The following is a 19868-nucleotide window of genomic DNA, read 5'->3' as shown; positions in this document are numbered from 1 at the left end:
GAGTGGTCATGTTTCTAGGCGATACAGAATAGGCATTTGGAAAGAGCAAACCAAGGGAAATAGAAAACTGAATGTATGTTATTTAACACTTGCTAACCCAAACTAGTTACATGGTACAGAATATCTGTATTTTCTTATGCCTTGCTACTAAGAATGATGCTGTCTCTCTTTCTCTCACACCCCATTCCTCCTTTTTTGTCCTTTTCAGTCTCCCCTCTCCTCTGCATATTTGATCATAGAAGTAGTGGGGAGGGGAGGGGGAGAAACCCAGAAAATTCTTAAACTGCATATGACATCATAGTGGTAGAACTCTAAGAAGACAATGGATAGATTAGAATTTAGAATGTGGGAAGACAATATGTGTGCATCGGTACTCTGATCTCTTGGCCTGTCCAGTGCTTACAAGGTATTATCACGGTTCTCCTGTTTCTTCCAGTAATTAATCTGTCCCTTTTTGCTGTTTTCACCCAGCTCATTTCTAACTGTAGAGGTTTCCTCTTTCTTGGTGTTCTCTCATCTGAGCATTCATCTACTCAGTCATTTTACTAGTTGTCTCTTTGTTATTTTTCATCTCTAGCCCCTGGGTTTCTCCCAGAAAGCAGGGCCTGTGATGTGGGCTTGTTTGCAGAAAGTTTATTTTGGGGAGTGATACCAAGGAGGGCATGGGTATATTATCAGCTGCATAGGCAATTTGAGCTTCATCTGACTCATTCTTGTTGACAAATGCATAGAAACACTGCAGAATTACCCACCTGAACAATAGAGGAGGGAAACATTTGTACTGGCTTTCATTCTCCGTTGACCAAGGGTTTCCCCTTACGACTAACTTGCCAGCACATTGACATTACACATGCATGAGCACCCAGTGGGTCCCCATGCACAAAAGTTCTAAAACAAACTCCCCCCTCTCCCCCCATAGTTTCAGTTGTTTCTTTCTAGTTGCTCATGGAGATCTCCATTTGGAAGTTCTGCCCTTCAGTACATCCCCAACATTTAGTCACCAAATCTTGGCAGTGCAAAAACCACCTGCCACATGCCTCGTCTAACTTGGGAAATTTCACAAACTTTCTGTTCCCTACAAAGTAAGGTCTCTTTTTGGTTTGTCATTCAAGCCTTCACTCCACCACCACCATCCCCCAGCCTGTGAAACACTTCTTCCCCTATGAACCCTTTTCTCCAGCCAGCGACTCAGTTTCCCCAGGACTCCAAAAGCACCCCCATCCGCTGCACTGTGCGCCTGCCCAGCATCGGTCCATCCTCATAGCTTGAATATCACGTGACAGTTTCAGAGCACTTGTGTGTACAGTGTCCCACTTGGCTTCTCATCTATAACCTCGTGTGGCCTCTAACCCCGTTCTGTTTTAATGACATTATCCCCATTTACTGTTTTAATAACTTGCCTAAAATCACAAAGCTAGGATGAATACCTTGTATTAGTGAATTTTTTTTAATCACTTTTGACTTTTTAAAATTAATGGAGTTGTTCTTATACTTAGAGTAGTTCTCTTTCAGGTTGCTGTTCTTTGTTACCTGAGAACTATCAGCTCCCGGTTACATACTAGTTATTTTCCTATCTAACAAGATAGGAAAATGAAAACGGAATTTCCCCACCCCTCCTAAAATGCATAACAGGCCTATTTTGTATTTATATTTTTATAACCCAATTACCGTAGCTTTTGCTTTATCTTATTTTTATTTTTTTCAGAAAATTATTCAGCGAAGATTTATGGAGCTCAGTGTAGGGCAACGTGTTAGTGCTTACAAAGTAAGAATTCATAAATGATTTTTAAAGCCCAGGAAGGAAATAAAGTTGAGCATAAATGCCAAAAACATTTCTAGGGTTGACCTAAGGGTATGATTATGTCTTTAATTACATACATAAGCCGATAAATCTTTGAATTAATGGCAGGAATTCTGCTACTCAGTGCCAGTTGTAACTCAGTAAGAATACAGTTGCTATTAATAAAACCCAGATCCTTATATCTAGAAGACATTTTGATTTAAAGCTCAGATATATTTTAGAGTAGATACCCATGGCCAGAACAGATATCTTTTTTTTACTAACAGAGATGTGAGATTTCCACTTTGGAATCTTTTGTCCCTTTGAAATGGTATTGTTTAAACGCTTGCTAAGAAAAGGAAAATATGACCATTTTGAACATTATACAGTAAAGCATCTTTACAAAATGGGTTTTGAGTTCTTTTAATATTTCTGGTGGCCTGTGAATGCCAGGAATAAAGGTGGTTGCATGAGGTTGTAATATATTACGTGAAGTTAAAGGGACAATGGTTAAGAAATCTTGAGGCAAATAGATTAAGCCACTGAAGTAAAAATCAGATCTGTAAAATTTATCCTATAGCCAAAAGGATTTTAATTTTTAAAAAATACTTAAAAGACCGTTAGTTTTTTGTTTTTTTTAATGGTAAAACCCGCTGTAAGTAAATTATATAAGTTAATGATTTAGAAAGACATTAGCTTAGACCTTTGAAGTTTTTTTCAAAATATAACACAGGTATATATCTCAAAATGGCAACTTTAAAAGTTTGTTTTGCTGGGTTCAGGGTAGTTTCATGTTTCTCAGTAAGTGGGCTTTATAAGAAAATGCCTTTTTTTTCTTTTAAGGGAATGTCAGGTATGTTTGATTCCTATGTTAGTGTCCCAATTTGTTGTTCCTTTCTAATTCTTAACAATTGCAATATTTTTCCTAAGTGTTATTTTTAGAAAACATATGTAGCATGGTCAGTTATTCTGATTGCTTTAAAATTTTCAGATAGGCCTCCATACTTGGCCCCATCAGCTACAAAGAGGCTTATTTACATTCTTCTATTGAAAAAGTCACTTCGAATTTCCCTGCTTCCTGTTCAACAGCAAGTAGTTTCTATAGGTAGTCAGTCATAGCCTTCACTCTCAGGTTCTGGGACTTTCAGATGTGCCCCCAGTGAGAGTGAAGGCATTTCATTGTCATGGTCTAAATGACCTGTTTATAAAGACCCCTGCATTCCTCAAAGCCTCACCCCAGGCATGTCAAATTCTTTAGCTTTCTAGTTGTGCCACACATCTTAAGAGTTATGGATCTACGCAGGAGGACATTCTTAAGAAATGGATTCTTCAGTGATTAGGCAATCACGGTTTTTTGCTATTGTTAAAACAGATTCCCAACTTAAAAATTCTTTTCCTAAGACGTCATTAAGAACTTGGGAAAAGTCCATTTTCCTTTTAAATGGGAAATGACAGCACAGAAATTGGTCTTCTCGTTGGTTATCAAGGAAGGACAAAAGCTGTGTGGCGTAGGCTGCTTGCTCAAAGGAGAAAAAGAGGAAGCTGTCAGCACAGATTCAGACTTGGGGAAACTCGGTTACGAGACAGAGCTTAGCAAAGGCTTTCCTCTCGGTGGAATGAGATCCAGATCGGTGTGGGGAGGGCGGATTATTCTTATTTTACTGGTCTAGAATTTCTAGACCGTCTGTCTAATGTGATAGCCACTAGCCGTATGTGGCTGTTCAAATTAAATTGTGTTTCTATAATAGTAAAATTCATTTCCTCAGTTGCACTAGACACGTTTCAAAGGCTGAAGAACCACGTGTGCTGGTGGCTACGGTATTGGACTACACCAATATAGAACATTTCCCTCATCACAGAAAGTTCTGTTGGACAGTGCCATTCTAGATGATTTGTTATATAAACTTTTTAAATAGCAATTAAGCCACTACTTAACCACCTCTTATACTTAAAGGAGGTTTGGAGAATTAATCTTTTCCAAGGATAAATTATATGAATGAACATCTTGGCACTGCTCACTGCTAATCTCTTTCTCCTTTCACCCCTTCCCCCTAAACATTATTCAGGCACATTTATCTCATGAGTTACGACTTCCTATTCCTTCTGCATTTGTAGCTAGTCTAATTTCTAAAGCAATAGAGTCTTTGAAACCAATATTTAGAAGTTGCTAGAATAATAGAACAACTGACAATTGGAGATTGGATTCCTGACGAATGTCCCAGATCCCCCTTCATTCTACTGAGTCTACTAATACTATTAATAAGAAGATTTCATTTATTTTTTAAAGGGGGTTAAGTCTCTTAATGCTATATCTTATACAGTGACAAGAGAATATTTTAATCTGATGCAACTTGGGTTTGGATAATTTGTTTCGAAGTTTTCATCTTTTGATAGTTGTGCAGGTATCCTCACCCACTAGGACCTTGAAAAAGTCTTTACTGGTGACGATTGAATTAGTTCTCAATTACGTGCATTTGTGCCAGGATGGGACCAAGACTCTCAAGCCTGATTGCCTGTCAGAACCTCCAGTGGGTCTTCGGAAAGACAAAAACCAAGTGTCCAATACTCAAGGCCCTCTGTCTGCCAGTCAGGATTGCCAGAGCTCCACCCAGCCCTGCATATATTTTTAAATCTCCATAGGTTACTTTTTTTTTCCAGTCAGGTTAAAAACTACTGAGGTAAATACTCACCAAGAACACCAAAGAAAGAAGTCTATAGTTTTTCTCAAGCACCATCTTAGTGCTTTCTAACCTTTTTCTTGTATGGCACACAGATGTATTTTTAAGATGTTTCCGCTTAAACTTTTTCTTGTTTATTGCTGAAGTTAATTATGAAAATAATGGAATTCCTGAATCATTCATTCTCATTTTTATTATTATAAAATAATGGAACTTTTATAATTTAGCAATTAACTGAAACCTGAACCTGTATTACCTGTTTCTTCAAAGAAGGAATTAAAGCAGGAAGCAAAGCATTTAATTCAATCCCAAGTAAATTATTAAACATCCTCCACATACTAATTAGTCTTTCTCCTGCTCTCATTTCTTAAAACATGTCTGCTGTCAACACCATTATCATAATGCTGTCTAGGATTCTTGTGTTCGCAGCAGAGAGATTGGTTGGATATTCTACCTGTCCCCCCTTTTTTTAAGAACTTGAACACAAAATTCCAAGGAGCTCATGGAGCATTATGTGTTTTATTTTTTAGATTAGACTTGACTGCTGTAACTCAAAAACTATTACAAAGTTCACATAGCAAAAGCCAGATAAAGTGTCCCATTTCAGTGTAAGTTACAGAAACAAGTTAATTTCTAAGTATTAAGATACAGAATATTTCAGAGGTAACCACTAGCCTATTTCTAGGATATATTTGGAGACAAAGCTGATCCAGTATTTCCAATTCAGTAAATCTGCAAAGAGTGAAGATTCCATCAGATCATTGAAATTGTTTAATGGGGACCAAACTTGCGTAGTATGGGATTCTGATTGTTCTGTTCAGTTGGCTTCCACCGTTGCATACCAGGTACAGGGAGAGCGCCACCACATACAGGACCACTCACGGGTGCAGGTCATTTTACAGCCCACTACCCAGTCATCCTGGGAGCCACTAGTAGGTGGGTACAATGCCCACGGGAATTCTGAAATGGCCCCACTGCTTTTGCCTTTCTGCATATTGTCTTATCCCATCTCTTCAACTTGAACAAAATGGGATCCCAAGGAGCATGTGAGCTGAGGAGCGCTCACTATGATAAAATCACACTTGGCTTACTTTAACTCCAGAGGGATCTTTAGACCAGCCTGCCACCTTGACGTTTTAATGATACTGTCTACATCAGAGACTCAAGATTTACGTTAGAATTATATGGGAATCAGAGTGACTGTTCTTTTCAAGGCCCTCACGTGATTCTGGTGTGGGTAACGAACCACTGGTCTAAATAAGCTTGAACTTCAGTTTCTGAAGTAGCCAGTAAGAAAAAGGAAAGACGGTGTTAAAAGATAGCCATATGTATTTACAAATGCATTGGGTGGCTTGTTGTTTAATTAGTTAACATTTCCTCCACTAAATTTCTGATGTGGATATAGATTCAAAAGCCACAATAAAGGTTGTGAGAATAGTTCTCCAGGTCGAGCCTCGCTTCAGTAGAGGACTCCAGGATTAACATGGTATGAACATACAGGGCTAACATTTTTCTTACCTCTTTATGTCACCGAGGGGTATTTGCCAGAGGATAATAATTCCATTAATTTAGTTTATTTCGTGTTTATGTATTTTTATTCTTGACTCTTCAATAACTTTTTATTATTAGAAAAGCCGTCTGTTCAGCAGAGAAAATTTGGGAAATGTAGAGAAGTGTAGAAAAAGAAAAGAATAATCCACATTCCCACCGTTGAAAATAATTGCTGCTCACATTTTCATTCCTTTGTTGTTCTACTAAATTGCCAGCTTCCCAAGAGGCCTTCTAGTTTTAATACTCTAGGATTTGCTGTGTATGTTTGAAATTTTTCATAATGAAGAAGTGACTCTGAGACACTCTGCAGTTGGTGTTCTTTAAACATTATTTTCGCTGTTTATCTGTCCTTAAGCCAGTTGCTTTTGCAATGATCCCTTCTCAGTGACTTAATATTTAATGATCTTTGACATGTAAATAAAACAGGCATTTTAAAATCATACACATGGCTTCCTTATATGTCCATGCATATTTACCCTCTCAAAGTACTCCACTAAATAAATCATGCCTTATTACCCTTCTGCAGAAACCATATTGTCCCTTCTCTAAGTAAGTTCCTCAGGCCTAGAGTGTGAACATTAGTCATTGATGTGTACCACACTGAAGCTCCACTCAAAGGAGTGAGCCCTGTGGACAGAACTGGCCATTTGACACAGTGGCCCATTTGTAGTGCCAGACATCCAAGACTCAATAGGGAATCTCAGATTGACCTTGAGTGTTTTTTACATTTGGATACTATCTGATTTCCGTTACTTCTTAAGCATTGTTGCCCCTGACCTCCACTCCCCCCACCCCCAGTAATCTTAGAGTCACAGACTTTTCTGTCTAATTTCCATGGCATGCTGTTGAAAAATAACAAATAATTAAATAATATCAAAAATGAATAAGGACTTAAACTACTTGTATTATAGCCATAGCTTCCTATTTATAAGTTACTTTACAACACTGTAAAAAATTTATTCTGTACTACATATCAATGCAGTTGTTTCCTGTGGGCATGAGATCCCATCTACAAATGCCTTGGTTTCTTGCTAGATAATATTGGAGGGGGGAAAAGAAGTTTGAAATTAACTGATGTATAGATTTGAGTCCCACCGTTGTGTAGAAATTCTATTAACATGTAGATGTGTAGATTTAAAAATACATTACTTAGCTTGAATAAAACTTTTTAAAAGCAGCTGAAACCAGTGACAGGAAGTTTCTAATTTGACAACCAAAACAGACTTTATTGACATAAAACATTGGTAACTAGACTGAAAATAAAATTGTCTAGATACAGTTTTTAAGGTTTATTTTTCACTTATTTCATGTGTTTATTAAGATTAGTAAACTTTTGTTGTAGATTTAGCTAAATCAGTAAAACAGCATGTTAACCATGATTAAAAATGCTTATTTTCTATAATATGGAGGGTGGGAATTATGGAGGGTAAACTAAATGTCACAAATTGCAATTATAAACAGGCTTGTCTGCTTGCAAATGGGGTGAACTCTGTTGGCCTTTTACTCTATATACATCATGATGATTGTCTTTTGAATGCTTTCACTCTTGAGTCCAGAGCCGGCTAAAACAAATATTTTTCTAGAGGCAGTAATTAAGTACGACATCGCTGGAAATGTGAGAATGGGCTCAGCCTCTTTAGAAGCCAGGGAGATACACTAAGTCTTTGCTAAATAAATTTTAGTATGCATATCCTTGAAATAATTCTACATATGGTGTTATACTGTGAGAAGATCTAGATTATGGTATATATAAATGTCAAGGTTAAATTTAATAAAATGTGTGATTAAGTGACAAGATACATCAATTTTATTAAAAATGTTAATATTTGTAGAGAACTAAATTTTCTGATTAACCTTATAAAGAACTGAATATCATTTTAAGCTTTTACTGATTAAGTAATCAGTTAAATGAGGCTGTGTTTCTCCTTGTTAGTTCATTTGTTGTCACCCTCTAGTTTATCCTTGGAGTCATGATGCTTTATCATCTATTCTAATTTACTTAGGAGTCTTCATAAATTGACTATATTGGTTATATTTATTAAGTAAAGCCTAATTGCAGCAATATTGTTGTTAGTAAGCTTTTTTTAAATAACCTTGAACATATTTTATAGCATTTAATACTTGTTCAGGATGGTTTATATAAGTTAGATCTGTACAACTTTGGGGTAAAATGTAAACAACTGCACTATTAGGAGATATTAAAGTAGAGGCTATATTTACAGTGTCGTCTTTCAAATCTAGCTATGCTGTAAACTGATGTTTGCTGTATGCTCCTCCTGATTTGAAATAGATGAAAGAAAATGAACCTATTATCACCATGGTTCACACAATGATTGAGAACTCGGCGCTAAGACCCCAACTGTACCAGCAAGTAAGGTCTTGGACAGTGAATGACACTGCTTTACCATCTGCAAAATCCCTCAGTGACAGTTTTGGTTTATCCTCAGAGTTACTCATAACATCAGTGTTTTTCTTCTTCCATTTTTTGTTTATGTCTATTTGGAAAAACGCAATTCATCCATGCTTTTCAAGATGCTGCAGTATTCTTAGCATGGCTTTGCTGAACATTTTGCTATTGAATATTAAGTGTGCCATTTTCCTGAAGTTTTTGTGCAGAGTATTTGATTGATCTGTACTTGGAGGTCTGCAGTGCAATTTGCAAAAATTTAATAGATTGCCATTAATTTTGACTACCTGTAAAAACATGATTTTTAGGGGAAGCTTAAAAAACAACTTTTTTTCCTTTCAGGGGCAGCCTCCCTCCCCTCAATGTTTTAGGAATAGATTATATTTGTGTGGGAGTTCTTTAAATCTGGTTTCTGTACTGTGGTATGGTAAAACCTAACGATGGCCATTTCTTAACATACTGGGAGTATCTGCTCCCTGTATTCTTATCATTGTTACGCAGTTATCAGGATAGTCATGTCTTTCCTCAGTCTTTGCCCTGAGAATGTGTACCATGGAGTTGGCTGCCTTTCATTTAGGACCTTGGTAATCTGCAGATCTGCAAAAGAAGTCATTTTATACATTCCTCTCCAGTTTTTTTGTATGTCATGGTCTAAATGTTCTTAGCTGTGTGTTTTGCAACATCAGCTTCTTCCACCTCAATACTCTCAACTGACTGTGGCCTATGACCTGTTACAGTTACTTAAATCGTACGGAAGGAGAAAATTAACTAACATGAAAAATGAATCTATGTTTTGATTAAAATATGTAAAACATCTGTTTGTTTGTTTTTTTAAGAAAAAGAGCACCTTGAGGCCACACTGGCTTTAAAGGCCTTCTGGTTTGCTTTAGTTGCCTTGGGGTCTGCATCATGGCCTTGCAACTGTGAGACTGAAACAGTTCGGGGGAGGGTGACTCATTTCTGAGCAGTTTTCAAAACATTTAAAGTATATTATCTGATTAAACATAGTTTTTCATTTGCAATAAGGAGAAAAAGTACTAAATATTTAAAGTTAAACAGCTTTACTTTTGAAAAGAAAATGGAATCTTTCCATTCTTAAAGTCACCAGAGTATAGAACCTTGACACTCCATTTCCAGATTATCACACTTGAGTGCCTCAGCACTAGTTCCAGAGTTGATACCTTTTCCAGTGTCTGAAGCTGTCAGTTTATTGTTTTTTATAATGCTAAATTGATATCAGATCAAAGCCTTTTTGTTGTATTAGATTATGTTTTCATTTTGTACATTTTGCGTATTTTCAATAAGAGACTATCCTGGATTTCTTGTTTGGTTTGGTTTGTTTTTTCTTTTTTATATTGATCACTAATCAGCATTGATGATGCAGACATCATTGCTGATTGAAATTACTCAGTTCACACTAAAAGTTCTGATTGAAGCTTTTTTAAAAATGTGACGATGCCCTAGCTGGTTTGGCTCAGTGGTTAGATCATCCCAGGTTCGATTCCGGCCAAGGGCACGTACCTCGGTTGCAGGCTCAATCCCCGGCCCTGGTCGGGAGGCAGCCAGTCAATGTGTCTCTTTCACATCGATGTTTCTCTCTCTTTGTCTCTCTTTCCTTTCCACTCTATGAAAAGCAATGGAAAAAACACACTCTCGTGAGAATTAAAATTTAAAAACTAAGTTAGAAAGGATGGCAATATCTGAGACTGGTCATATCAGTGACCTTAAGTACGGAAAGAACAATAGGTTTACATAAATACATTTCTCATATTAATACTTGAAGCGGGGGGGGAACTAAAATTGTACACAACAGGAAGATCTGAATGTCTAATATAAACAGCCATCACTGGGCATGAGATGGGCAACCAGTTGCTGAGTAATCACTCTTAACTCTCAGCGCTGTTGAGTCTAAAGAGTCTTCAGGGATGACTTTTTTCTTAACTCAGCCACTGGTAAATTACTTAATTTTTGAAGAGCATTGTTGATGGATAAAAGTTACAGTCAGACACATTCCTTAAACTGTGTTTATAAATTTGCACAAATTGAAATTAGACTTTTTTCCTCCAGGTTTTCTTTATCATATTATCATCTAAAGAAAACCTTTTTCCGATTTTATATTGAACACTGTTATGCTTTATCTGACATTGCATTACAATACATTGTTAATGGCTCCTGAAATGTAGCTGAAAATATAGTGACAATGTAATGTTTGATGACCTGTAATTCTGAATGACAGCATTTCAGGTTTTCTTTCAGGAGGACCTTTATATTGGCATTTTCTTAGAAGAAGAAATTGCCTAGGCAGTAATTATCTTAAAATTAGTCAAATAAGTAAGACCTAAAACTGAAGGAAAACAAATGCTAAGGCAGTAAGCATCAAGTTTAAAAACTTCCTCTGCATTTATAAATCATCTTACCACCTTCTATAATTACGTTGTTGTACCAGAGTTTTTATAATATAATTAGTGAAATTAATCACCTGATAAATAATTGTTTTAAAACATACACACTAATATTAGCAAATACTTAGAGCCCTGTGAGCACTTTTTAATCCTCATGGGATATAATGTTTAATTTTATCAACTATTTTCCTGAAAATCCTTTTTGGGGTTTGTGTATGTATGTACATGTCACATACATAAAAGGGGAAACTGTAGAAAGTTGAATTTTAATGAACAAAACTAATTTTGTTTTAACTTAATTCCAAGCCAGTATTTTTTTAAAAGATTATTAGGTACCATTTTAGTAGGATTTTCATATTGGTTTTTTTTTAATAAATTATATTCGTCTTTTCTTAAGAAAAGCCTCAGTAATTATTGTCAGTAATGAAAAAATAGGCCATGCTTAAAAGTTAAGTATTTAAAGAATAACCTTGTTTTCTTATACTCTTCTTCTGACAGGTAAAAGCAATGTATAGTAGAAGGTTGATTATTTTAAGATTTTTGTTAACTTGGATCTAATGATGAATATCTTTATTGAATAATTTGATAAAAGGTTTCAATAAAATTTTCAGGGGTACTAAAAAATAGGCACAACAAAAATTTAATTTGTGGAGATAATATATTTCGATATCTATAAAGATATATCACTCTAAAATCATAACTACACAGTACATGTTTTTCTTTTTTATAATATGCCAATTGATAAAAAATGAATATGCAATATTTCCTAAATAAAAATGTTATACAAATATCCTAAATATTTATTACACACTACTAAGTTTTTATTTAAAATTACTTGTCTTTTTGCTGTTGACCCTGGGATATAGGATACAATTCATATTTCAATCTGTATGTCGCACTATCCACTAGTTATATTCAAATTACATATTCCATAGTTTAGTAAAGCTGTTCTGCATTTAACTTTAAATATTAAATAAGCAAAGTTTTTGTGGACACTTAGTAGCTAAAGGCTTTATATCTTTCACTTTTTATGAATGAGAAAATTTAATTTTGTCACCTTACGTTTTTTGTCATGGATCTAGGCATTTTAAAATTTTTTTTAATAATAGGAGTATAAATTCTTTTTTTGGATTTAGGTGCTTTCATTTAGAGTGACAGGACATATTCAGCGATCTTTATCTTAAAATAGTGCACAAGTATCCTGACTTTGGTCATTAAATTCATTTTTCATGTGACGTTCATTTCTATGAAAGTTTTGTGGTTAATAATCACTGTGCATACCCTTAAATAGTCACAGGTTCATTTGCATGAGGTACGTGAAAGTCATGTCTTGAAATGAGACACGGAAATCCAGGATGATTATTGTATGTTTGGAATGCTTACATTTAACCTCCCGATTCCCACATTTCCAGATCCATTCAAAATTATCTGCTGTTTAAATTATGGCTCCTTCTAAAGATGTAGCTGTCAAGCAGTTTCTTTAAAAAGGGGCATATATAGTTACAATTTATACATTCTTATACATTTTTATGTGTATATATGAAATTTAATTTTCTAATCTAGACTGTAGTTGGGAAACACTACTCCCATCCCCACTTTGAGAAAAAGTGTGCCATTTCATAAACATGCAGTGAGCCCCAATTAAATTTTTCTACTGTGCTTTTGTTACTGTCTAGCAGACAATATAAAGTCAAAAAGTGCGAGAGAGTGAAATATTGACTGCCAAGGCTATGATGTGATCTGTGGTGTAACTGACTGGGGGTGGCTATTGAAATCTCGGTAAGCTCAATCAGAAACGAGGCTTTGCTTGACCAAAAGATATTTGGAAGAAGCTGAAGAAACCATGTTTAAATACACTGATAATTATTTACAATATAATGGTTTCAGTGAACACATAGAGCTTTTTATGAAATTTCACTATCATAGTTTATAACACAGGCTTTCGGTTTTATGAGGTTTTGAATGATTTTTTCCTCTTTTCAATTAAACCCATACTTTTCCTCCATTATCTTTTAGTTCTTAAGACAGAAGAACAAGATAAGTCTATATTGTGTATGTGTGTTTATATATTATGTATATGTATACAATATGTTACAGGCTTTGTTAGTAAAATTGTACTAAGATGTGTTGACATTTGGGTGTACACATACACAGTTGTGTGATTATGTGTATACTGTGAAGGACAGTTTTGACTGTTGAAATATACCTGATTCAAATACTTGATTCAAACAGTTGCTATGATTGTTTTTGTCAATTTCCATTAAAGTGTGTGTCTTTACAAACGGAAAATGTAAGGTGCTGTATAGTTTTGTTTGACCAGCTTATTATTTTGTTTGATAAGCTAAAGTTAACATCATTTTTATGTATCTTACATATTGTATCACTGTTAAATATTTTTCTATTTTTGTAATGATCTGTGTTTGAATTAAACTTATGAAACTATGAGAGTCATTAAAATCCCATCTTTATTATTGTTATATAAGTCTAAAATATTAACTGTAGGCTAAGTAAGTATATTTTTAAATATTAATTTTAAAGTTGCTATATGACATTTTTTCTTGTAGCTGTCACAAGATGAGTGCAGAGGCACCCTATACAAATACAGACCTGACGAGGTAGATATTGATGTAAGTATTACTTTGCTGTATAGTGTCAGTGCTGTCGTCTTCTCTGCCAGAACATTGTAAATAAGCACGACCAAAAAGTTCTCTTCCGCTGGCCTCCAAAATGACATCAAATAAATTAGCATTTTCTTCTTTTGCACTTAGATTCAATTAAACGCTCACTCCGCAGTCTGTTCTCTTCCTACCCTCACCCCCATAGTTAGCAGTTGACTATATTAAGAATCACATAAAGGAAAGTAAAAGACTGTTTTATTAAAAATTATGGAGGTACTGGAGACAAAGTGAAATTGTCTAAGCCTTTTGGAGAAAGTATCAGCCTCTACAAATTCTGTTATTACTCCTTCCTTTTTCATTGTTTAAATGTAGTATTTTTTAATCATACTTCAGGCCGGCGGCTTGCCATTCATTCCTGTTTGTGTCTCATTCTTTTTCCCTCATTCCCCCTGGCTTTATTCATTGAATTGTACCTCTTTCTCAATTCAGTGTACAGTAGTCCCCCCTTTGTGCAGTTTCAGTGACCTGCAGTCAACCATGGTCTGAAATGTTAAATGGAATATTCCAGAAATAAACAGTTCATAAGTTTTCAATTTCATCCCATTCTGAGTATCATGATGAAACCTCATGCCATCCCACCCATCTTGCCTAGGGGGTGACTCACCCCTTTGTCCACCGTCTCCGCACCTATTCATCACTTAGTACCCATCTCCGTTATCAGAGCCAGTGTTGAGTGCTTGTGTTTGAGTGACCCTTATTTTATTTAATAATGACCCCAAACTTCAAGAGTAGTGATGCTGGCAATTCAGATATGCCCATGTTAAGCCGTAAAAATGTGTGTATGTACAGGAAAAAACATAGTATACTTAGGGTTTGGTACCATCTACAGTTTCAGGCATCTACTGGGGTCTTGGAACGTATGCCCCATGGAAGGGGAGGCCACTGTATTGCATTTGGTGTAGCTTGAGTTTTGTCTAACAAAGATGATGTAGTTACTTTAATAGATAAATAGAAAAGAAAGTGAAATCTCCTAGTGCTTTCATTGTGCTATAAAGTTTGGGTCATATTTATTAGAGTTTGGTTAAGGTTTTTCAGACATTTGGAGAACTGGTTTATTATGATACTGAAATTTTACTAGTGTGCAATTATTTTTCATAATTTGAAAAGTAGAGTAGTGCCAAGAGTTTAAAACATTAAAAGTACGCCTGGCCGGGCGTGGCTCAGCGGTTGAGCATCCACCTAGGATCCAGGAAATTGCTCTTCGATCCCCGGTCAGGGCACATGCTCAGGTTGCGGGCTTTATCCTCAGTCGGGGCATGAAGGAGGCAGCCGATCAGTGACTCTCATCATCGATGTTTCTCTCTCTCCCTCTACCTTCCTCTCTGAAATTAATAAAGATATGTTTTTTAAAAAAAAACAAAAAACATTAAAACTACTACAAGTGGTTTTTCACCACTAGCAACATTTTTATTTGTGTTGTTGCAGTTAGAAGCAATCTTTCATTTACATTCTTTTCTAAGAACATAAGAGCGTAATTTTAAGAATACAAAAACAGAATCCATTTGGTGTTTTAATTAAGGGCTGCATATATCACTTAACCTCTATCCAATAGTTTGAAAGGGGGGAAAATCATAGCCATGTTGAAATGATTTGTATAAAGCATATGAGACTGCTTGATTACTAAGAATATTTTGAATTATTTAGGTTAAATAGTATGGCTGAAATGCTTTATCACTTTCTATGTTGTTTAAAGCATTCTATCTTTTATAAGCTATATTTACATTTTTATTTTACTCATTGAAATAAAGATTGACATATAATTAGATGTTCCGTAACTGTTTTAAATGTGTTCTCTTGTTATAATCACCTCCAGTTACAGGAGTGATGACTAACGTACCTCCAATAATGGGAGAAAAAATTGCTAACGAAGGATATCTTCTCTTACAACCTAGGCCAAGCTAAGCCGTCTGTGTGAACAAGATAAAGTGGTACATGCTTTGGAGGAGAAACTTCAGCAACTCCACAAGGAGAAAGTAGGACAATTATGTTTATTATCTACAATTGATGTTACTTTAATGGTTATTATCAGGACACTGTGATAACTAAAGCAAAAAAGAATTCATTCGATGATGCAGAACATTAAATGTAATTATTTTTATTATAATAGTACACGCTTGAGCAAGCTCTGCTATCAGCCAGCCAAGAGATAGAAATGAATGCCGATAACCCAGCAGCCATTCAGACTGTGGTGTTACAGAGGGACGATTTACAGAACGGCCTGCTCAGTACATGTCGAGAACTTTCTAGAGCCACTGCTGTAAGTAGCAGGGTTTGTTTTTCTTACTAGTAAGACTCACTGAAATATTATGCAGTTTTTTCTTTTTTCTATTTAATGTATATTTCTATTTGATTGGACTGTCTTTAGGATTGTTCTTTATTATAACAAGAAATTAATTTGTTATTAATATCAAAAACAAAGGGTGGTCTTTATTTCTCTAATTAGTAGGCATTTTGTTTTTTTGTGAAATAGTTGTTTTACAAGGTAAATACTCCTGTTTACATATTATGCAAATGAAATATCCTTAAATAAAGTTCATTGTATTAGGAAAATAAATACTTTTTGGGTTTTAAGGGAGTTAGGGTAATTTTGAGAAGGTAGTAATTAGGTTCACTTAACCAGCCATTTCAATAAAAGGCACCTGTGAAATGCTTTTAAGAAACTGTCAACATTACCATTTCGTAGCTGCAGTGTGATCTAAGTTTAGATGATAGGTTTGAGTAAGAAATATAATTAGTAGAACCTTTTAACCTACAGTCTTGTCGCTTTATAAAGAGTCTCTTAGGATTACCAAATCCAAAAGTCTTACTTAAGAGTTTGTAAATTAAGTGTTTTATGAGTCTAAACAGTCTGCTTTAGATCCTATGATGCAGTCATCTCTAAACATAGTAAGAGCACCTGCCCAAGCAGCCCTTTGAAAGAGAAATCCTTGCAAAAGCCACCTGTTAAAGAAAACTGCTAACACACCCTTGTCTGTAGCTTCAGTGGGCTCTTTAGGGAACAGCTACCTTTTAAAAAGGTCCACAGGCATTATAGCTTAACTAAGAGAGGTCTTTCCAAGCTGGCAGGATACCAGAATCTCAACACGGCTCCAATTCTAAACACATAAAATAACATTCCAAGCATGAGCTATTTTTAAAGGAATACAGCATGGTTTAAAATAAATCAAAACTTAGATTTTGTGATTCTTAAACACCTTATATTTAATATACCTATTTCTGATTTTGAAAGTTATTTAAATTATCTCATTTAGTCTCTTAGTCACACTGTATATTTATAGATTTTTTTTTTTTTTTTTTTTTGAGAATTTAATATCCTTTCAGTTGTGGTCCCCTTGAAATCAGAACCACATCCAGTTCAAAGTTATGCCCAGAACACAAATCTGGATCTTCTGACCATAGTCCTGAAGACTTAGATCTACATGGATTTTTGTAATCTAGTCATAAAGAAAATGTATACACCTGAAATGTTGTCTGCAAGATGGTAATGATGGGTAGGATTTGGATAGGAATCAAGGGGGGGAGTGAAAGGTGGTCCATACAGGACAAAATGCTTCACATCACAGAAATGAGAATGTCGGAGACATGTCTGGAGAAGCAAGAAATGGAACAGACTGACCAGAATTAGGGGATCCGGAATATGAGATTTGAAAGGGAAATGGGGTTAAGCTGTCAGTGCAGAGCTAATGAAAACTTCAGTATCCCTGTGACAACCTGAGTCAAATCAGAATTTTGTTGGAAACTATTTCATAATTGGTACCTGTTTGGGGAAATGCTAGAACTGTTTCATGATTGGTACCTGTTTGGGGAAATACTAGGGATGTACACTTAAATCTCATTAGTAGGCTTAGAATTTGTTTCATCCCAAGGTTAACTCCAGCACTGATGGAAGTTTATTAAAAATGTTTTAATAGGAATCAGTTATGTTTTAGTTTCCCATTTTCTGGTTGTTATCCTATGTAATCACTTTTCTCGTTTTGTTTTGTTTTTCTTGCCTTCAGCATTATTCAGTAAAGTAATCTTTAGCTTTCAATCTCTCTTTCTCATATGTTTCTGTAAGAAAGACAAGGATTCACACCATCCTAAAATTTGCTTATACTCAGTTGCCTGTGCGGTGCCTTTGGGCCCACCCTGAACTCTGGCTTTTCTACCAGAGGTTAGGTGTTAGCTTGGCAGCACCGTCTTCCCTAATCTCTGGGCTGGCACCGGGTCTCTTATCTTCATCTTACCCTCCGGAAGCCTTTGCAAGGCCACTATTTAAATTTTTGTGATGTGCACAAATTAGAAGCTGGCTGGAAGCTATTTTTATTAGAGGAGATAATATCCTTATTTATTCAGGTAAAAAGAGTTTGCTGAAGCCAAGTAAGGAGGCTAATATTTATACCATATAGATGAGATAAAAATCTTTAGTCCTTTATCACTTTGCCTTTTTAAAATTTAATTCATTATGAAATCTGCTTATTAGACTCCTTAAGCTACCTATATAATATAGAGATGATAAAAAAGTCTTTAGTGGTGCCCAGCCGGCGTGGCTCGGGTGTTGAACATCAGCCTATGATCCTGGAGATCATGGTTCGATTCACAGTCAAGGCACATGCCCAGGTTTCGGGCTTGATCCTTAGTGGGGGGCGTGCAGGAAGCAGCCAATCAGTGACTCTCTCATCACTGGTGTTTTTCTCTCTTTCTTTCTCTCTCTCTCTCTCCCTCTCCCTTCCTCTCTCTGAAATCAATCAGTGGTTTATCTCTGCTTTTTTAAAAATATAATTCATTGTAAAACCTGTTAAGGAGAATCTTAAATTCAAAAAGCAAATATTCCCCCCAGAAAAGCATTTATCCCAAATGGCCAAATTTAACTTTCTTCCACACTCAGTACCCTCTTTCCTATCTCCAGATGATTGCTGTTTTTAAACGGCCATTTCCCAGGGGATCTGCAGTCGCAGCAGTTCGAGACAAGAGATCCCTGGTCACGGGAGTTTCTTGACAAGAGTTACTAATTCATTGTACAACAGCATTCAGTAAATATTTGTTGTTTGTGTTATGTGTACCTATGAGTACCAGCACCACAGTAGATAACTGGTGATAAAATAGTAACGAAATATCATCCCTGCCCTTAGTTTACCAATTTCTTGACCTCGTGCCGCTCTCTAAAATGTCTGAAGGGTAACTACAACCCATAGAAGAATACCAACCCTCCCACAAACAGCATTCCTAAAACAGAATGAAATGATGGTGTAATTCGAGCGTTTGTAGGATCATTCTACATTCAATAGATAACAGGTAGTTAAAGACCAAGTATGAAAAACCTCTGTATGGTTTTAGGGTTTGAGGGTGACGGTTTTTCCAAAGGAGAGAAGTATAGGTGGGTAGTGCCTGTGTTAAGTCTCTATGGATTCACTGGCCTGTGTAGTTAGCTGAATTAAGTAAAGCCACGTAAGGCTTCTGGTGTTATTGAAAACCTAATATGGTAAAATACAGCATATTTAGTATTTTTATTCATGGAAAAATTTTAACCAAGGCATATAAAAAAAATGCTTTAAACAATAAAGGAAAATGAATATAAAGGTTTTTTATTTTGCCCAATGTAAACTACATAATTGCAGTGATAACAGTATAAAAGCACATTTTGTCCATTAGAATAATTAAAGCTCTCTGATTTTTAGGAACTGGAACGAGCATGGAGAGAATATGATAAGTTAGAATACGATGTAACTATTACCAGGAACCAGATGCAAGAGCAGCTAGATCGCCTTGGCGAAGTTCAGGTACAAAACTCTCATGTTTTTTACATTGTTTTAACTGGTTTTGACTGCTGCCCACCTTGTTAGAGCTGTGTAAGCCCATAGCAGGTTTTGCAATATTGGCTACCTAAGACCTGGGTTTGAATACTTTCAATGACAGGAATCTTACTATCTCACAAGGTACTCCATCTCTCATTGTTTAAAAGTTCTTTATTCTGGCACTCTCCTTTCTGGTGCCTTTCCTTTTCCCTTCCCTCTCCTCCTCCCCCCAGGTAAGTTACCAAAAAGGGAAAAAAAGGTTCTTCTGTCAGGTACATGGTGTGAGCCCTGTAGTGTTCTGTGCTCCTAGCTAACTGTATGTCACTTGGTACTGAGGTGTCTAATTATATGAATTTATGAAATAATGGATATTTTCTCTTTCTTCTATTTATTCTTATTTACTCATTCATTCTATATTAAATGTCTCTTTTTTAACAAACTACATTTAGCCTATTATTATTAGAATAGGGGAAGATACAGCACAGTTTGGAATAAAGAATACAGTTTTGTAAACAGGCAGATCTGGGATCAAGTTCCAGGTGTTAGTTTTTTTTTTTTATAAAATGAAAAAGAATAATACCTGTCCTAAAGCTTTTCT

General features: G+C 35.7%; 1 protein-coding gene across 3 annotated transcripts in view; it reads left to right on the top strand.

Moving 5' to 3' along the window:
* The window catches only part of PLEKHA5 (pleckstrin homology domain containing A5), a 199319-nt gene that overhangs the window by 157323 nt on the left and 22128 nt on the right, over positions 1-19868 (top strand). For 2 of the 3 annotated variants that reach the window (XM_081124971.1, XM_081124972.1), the window contains 4 exons: positions 13383-13445; positions 15389-15469; positions 15604-15753; positions 19154-19255. In XM_081124971.1, the coding sequence (XP_080981097.1) occupies positions 13383-13445; positions 15389-15469; positions 15604-15753; positions 19154-19255 (396 nt within the window). Of the gene's footprint in view, positions 1-8299; positions 8381-12834; positions 12871-13382; positions 13446-15388; positions 15470-15603; positions 15754-19153; positions 19256-19868 lie in introns of all 3 variants that reach the window. The other variant, XM_081124973.1, reaches the window with a different exon arrangement.

Source organism: Miniopterus schreibersii (assembly GCF_964146895.1).
Source record: "Miniopterus schreibersii genome assembly, chromosome: 2".
NCBI classification, from domain to species: domain Eukaryota; kingdom Metazoa; phylum Chordata; class Mammalia; order Chiroptera; family Miniopteridae; genus Miniopterus; species Miniopterus schreibersii.
The sequence above is the reverse complement of the archived record's forward strand: the minus strand, read 5'-3'. Positions and strand labels throughout refer to the sequence as shown.